At 51.4% G+C, this 4133-nt stretch overlaps 1 protein-coding gene across 1 annotated transcript; it reads right to left on the reverse strand.

The window, feature by feature from the left end:
• Positions 1-889: 889 nt before the first annotated feature.
• Positions 890-3567, reverse strand: LOC306815758 (olfactory receptor 14I1-like; the record flags this gene model as incomplete). The annotated part of the gene is made up of 4 exons (XM_079332304.1): positions 3514-3567; positions 1958-2454; positions 1608-1741; positions 890-1004 (listed from the first exon to the last, which is right to left on the reverse strand). The coding sequence occupies exons 2-4, from the start codon at positions 2429-2431 to the stop codon at positions 890-892; spliced, it is 723 nt and encodes a 240-aa protein (XP_079188430.1). The 5' UTR covers positions 2432-2454; positions 3514-3567.
• Between the last annotated feature and the right edge of the window lie 566 nt (positions 3568-4133).

Raw genomic sequence — 4133 nt, forward strand, 5'->3', positions numbered from 1 at the left:
CTGGGCCAGCGGAGAGGCCGGGCAGGGCTGGCCATAGCTGGGAACAGAAGCTGGCACTGACAAATGTCCTGGGCCCCCTCCCTGCTCTGTGCATGCCACCAAGGGCACAAAGCAGCCTCCTCTCTGGGCCACTTGCCTGTTCCCAATGCCTTCCACAGGCGCTGGCCCTGCCCCACAAGGGCTGGGCTGAGTCCTGCCCCTGCACGCTCAGCCAGGCTGAGATGGACACTGCTGGTGTCTCTGGCAGGCTCTCTCAGGCCAGCCCAGCTCCCTGCAAGCTGTGCCAGCTGCCCTGAGCTCTGTGCAGCACCAAGGGCCTCTCCCCAGCACAGCCCAGCCAGCTCTGGCCCCACAGCTCTGCTCAGGGCAGGGGGCTCTGGGCAGGGGCCCCAGGGCCTCAGCCCCTGCCAAGGGCACAGCAGCAGCTGCAGCTCAGACAGGACTCAGCCCAGCCATGGGCAAGGTGCTTGGCCAAGGCGAAAGGAGGCTCCCTGTGTGCCCTGCTCCCCTCTCCCTGAGCTCCTGAGAGCTCTGCAGCCCCTGCTGCCATCCCATCTGCCCAGGGCAGCACAACAGCCCCAGCCTTGTGGCCCTCCAGAGCTGCTCCTGCTCCAGGCCCAGGGCCCATCCCAGAGCTGGGGCAGCCACAAAGCTGTGCCCATTTCTGTTCTTTCCTGCTCTGATGAGGATACTAAATTTTTTTTCAAAACTAGTTGCAAGTTTATTTACTTCTCCTAAATACATTGTAATTGGCATTGCTTACACAATGTCTTTGGGTCACACAAGAAAGTGGGGTAATTAAGCTGATGGGGGTGAATAATAGCATTTCTTTTAATGCAACAATTTGAAGCAGAATTTTTTTTTAATACATTAGAGCAGATTTGCCCGCTCATGGTGTACGTTGGGAGCTGCTGACAGAGGAAAGCAGGCCTTCTGTGGCTTCTGCTGTGGGGTTACCTCCACTGGAGTCGATGTGCCAGCGAATCCGCTTTATCACTCCCTTCCTTGGATAGACGGGGGAGAGAAAATAATACAGATGACAACTCATAGGTTGAGATAAGTCAGTTTTCTATAGCAAGGAAGAAGTTTTTACATGCACCAGCAAAGAGAAAAAAAGACCAATAATTTTATTCTCTACTTTCAATAAGCAAGTGACGTTCAGGATCTTCCCAGGAAGCAGGACTTCAGCAGGCAGAGTGGTTAATCTGAAAGGAAAACACTGCAAATAGGGAATGCCCTCTAGTCATCCTCCTTTTCTTAACTTTTATACCAGAACTAATGTCATATAGTCTGGAAAATTCCTTTGCTTAATTTGCGTCACTAGCCTGGTGTCTTTTCCCAGGATCTGGCCTTCTTACAGCCCCTTGATGGAGGGAGAATGCTGAAAGAAAGTGCTGATGCTGTGCAAGCTCTGCACAGCAGGAGCCAAACTAAGGGTGTGTTTCTAGCTCCTTTCGAGCTCTCAATGCAAAGCAAAGTGAACGCTGTTATGGGAAGATGAAAAGGCTGAAAAGCATCCAATCATGGCTTTCCTGAGAGCTTCCTTGAGCTCCTGGTTCCTCAGGCTGTAAATGAATGGGTTCAGGACCGGAGGCAACACTGCATACAGAACTGAAACCATGAGGTCCATTGCTGGCAATGAGATGGAGAGGGGCTTCAAGTAGACAAATGTGTCAGTGCTGAGGAACAGGGTGACCACGGCCAGGTGAGGGAGGCAGTTAGAAAAGGCTTTGTGTCGTCCCTGTTCAGAGGGGATCCTCAGCACAGCCCTGAAGATCTGCACATAACTGAAAACAATGAACACAAAACAACCAAAGCCTAAACAGAAAACGACCACAAGAAGCCCAAGTTCCCTGAATTTTGAGTTTGAGCAGGAGAGCTTGAGGATATGTGGGACCTCACAGAAGAACTGGCCCAGGGCATTGCCATGGCACAGGGGCAGGGAAAATGTATTCACCGTGTGCATCAGAGCATTGAGAAAGCCACTGGCCCAGGCAGCTGCTGCCATGTGGACACATGCTCTGCTGCCCAGGAGGGTCCCGTAGTGCAGGGGTTGGCAGATGGACACATAACGGTCGTAGCTCATGACGGTGAGGAAGGCAAATTCTGCTGCAATGAAAAAGGCAAAGAAAAATACCTGTGCAGCACATCCTGAGTAGGAGATGTTCCTGGTGTCCCAGAGGGAATTGTGCATGGCTTTGGGCACAGTGGTGCAGATGCAGCCCAGGTCAGTGAGGGCCAGGTTGAGCAGGAAGAAGAACATGGGGGTGTGCAGGTGGTGGCCGCAGGCTACGGCGCTGATGATGAGGCCGTTGGCCAGGAGGGCAGCCAGGGAGATGCCCAGGAAGAGGCAGAAGTGCAGGAGCTGCAGCTGCCGCGTGTCTGCCAATGGCAGCAGGAGGAAGTGGCTGATGGAGCTGCTGTTGGACATGTGCTGTCTCTGGACATGGGGACCTGTTCATGGATAAAGGACAGTGACAAGTCAGCAGAGGCTACTTTGATCCAAACCTGGGCCATTCCCTGTAGACTGTCCCACTGTGACTCACCTACCCTTGTTCCTGCTTGGGTAAACCTTCACCCAAGTTCCTGACTGAGCTTTAGTTGTGCTGTCTGAGAGTGCCAGGAGCAGCCAGGTCTATGATGGGATCTCTCAAGAAGCCATCTCTGCCCTTCTGCCCTGGGTTTGTGGCATTTCCTCAGCTGTGGCATCTCTGCACTTCCCCGTGGGACACTCAGAGATCTCCGAGAATCTCTGGCACAGATTTGCACCCAGGAGGGCAGGTCAGAGCTTGGCAGGACACAACAAGGAGACCCCCAGGTGTGCCCATGATGGGATCTCAGGGAGGGGGCTCAGCTCATTCTCCTTTGCCATGGACTGCTTTGCCCACAGCCCCACAGATCCCAGGGAAGCTTGGACACCCCATTCCCATGGGCATCCCTGCCTGGCAGGAATCCCAAGGGCAGTGCCTGACTCAGTGCTGCAAACTCAGAGCCTTCCTGAGAGCAGCAGATAACAATGACAATATCAGAGGAGTGCAGTAACAAGAGAAGATGTTGTGGTGCTGTGTCTGGGAGGGCAGGGCATAGACAGCCGGGCACTCAGGGCAGTGTTCCTATACCCAGCTGTGTACGGCACCTCCCACACACCAACAGTGCCCTCCTGCCCCCAGCATTGCTCTCTTCAGCCCCCTCTCCTTCCCTGAGCATCTCCCTGGGCCTGGACATTTCCCTGCTGAGAGCTGCCCTGTCCCTGCCAGGCTCACAGAGCCCATCCCACCCTCTGTGCCCTCACCTGTCCCACAGAAACCTGTCTGTCTGCAGGGCCCTGCTGGGGCAGGGTCTGTCTGCAGGTGGGCAAGGGCAGATCAGGAGAGCCCTGCTGGGCCCTGCAAAGGGGATGCTGGTGCTGCCCGGGGCTGAGGTGTGGCTGAAGGCCCTTTGGGAGGCTCCAGGCAGAGAGACTGATCACCCAAAGTTACAGATCTGGTGTCTCTGTAAATGTTCAAACATTACTTTGGTGATCCTGTGTGTCCCTTTCAACTCAGAATGTTCTGTGATTCTGGGATTACAATTCCTTTTCTGCTTCTCTAATCCTTCTGTTGTCTGTAATCAGAAGAGAAAAAAACCCTTGCAAGAGTGTTAGAATGGTAAAGTAAAAGCCACACTTTTATTGGAAACTTCCAGGTGTCCCAGTGGGGATGGGGAACACCCGGCCCCCAATTACAACAATGTATTAATGTTGATTAATTAGGATATTTAACAGGAATATCCAATAGGAGATTAGGTTTCTCCAGTTGCACACCCCTGGGTCAACACACTGGAGTAGGTCCAAAGGCTTTTTTGCCCCAATTATTTTATGACTGCTCACATTCTGGATAAAAAAAAAAATAAAAAAAAAAAAAGTTCATCTTGTATGTCCTCTTCCTGATAATAACACTATATATTATTTCAGGAATGTATTTAGAAGGTCAGCTTATTGTTCTAAAATCTAAGAGAAAGGCTAGGAAATTAACTAGAGTCAATTAAAGATTATGGTTGTATAAGTAGATGATAGTAGTTTAATAGAATTAATTAAAAGTTTAATAGAGTCAATTAAGAATTATAATTTTATAACTATGTAATAGCATTTTACA

Source organism: Erithacus rubecula, assembly GCF_903797595.1.
Source record: "Erithacus rubecula genome assembly, contig: scaffold_211_arrow_ctg1, whole genome shotgun sequence".
Lineage (NCBI taxonomy): Eukaryota > Metazoa > Chordata > Aves > Passeriformes > Muscicapidae > Erithacus > Erithacus rubecula.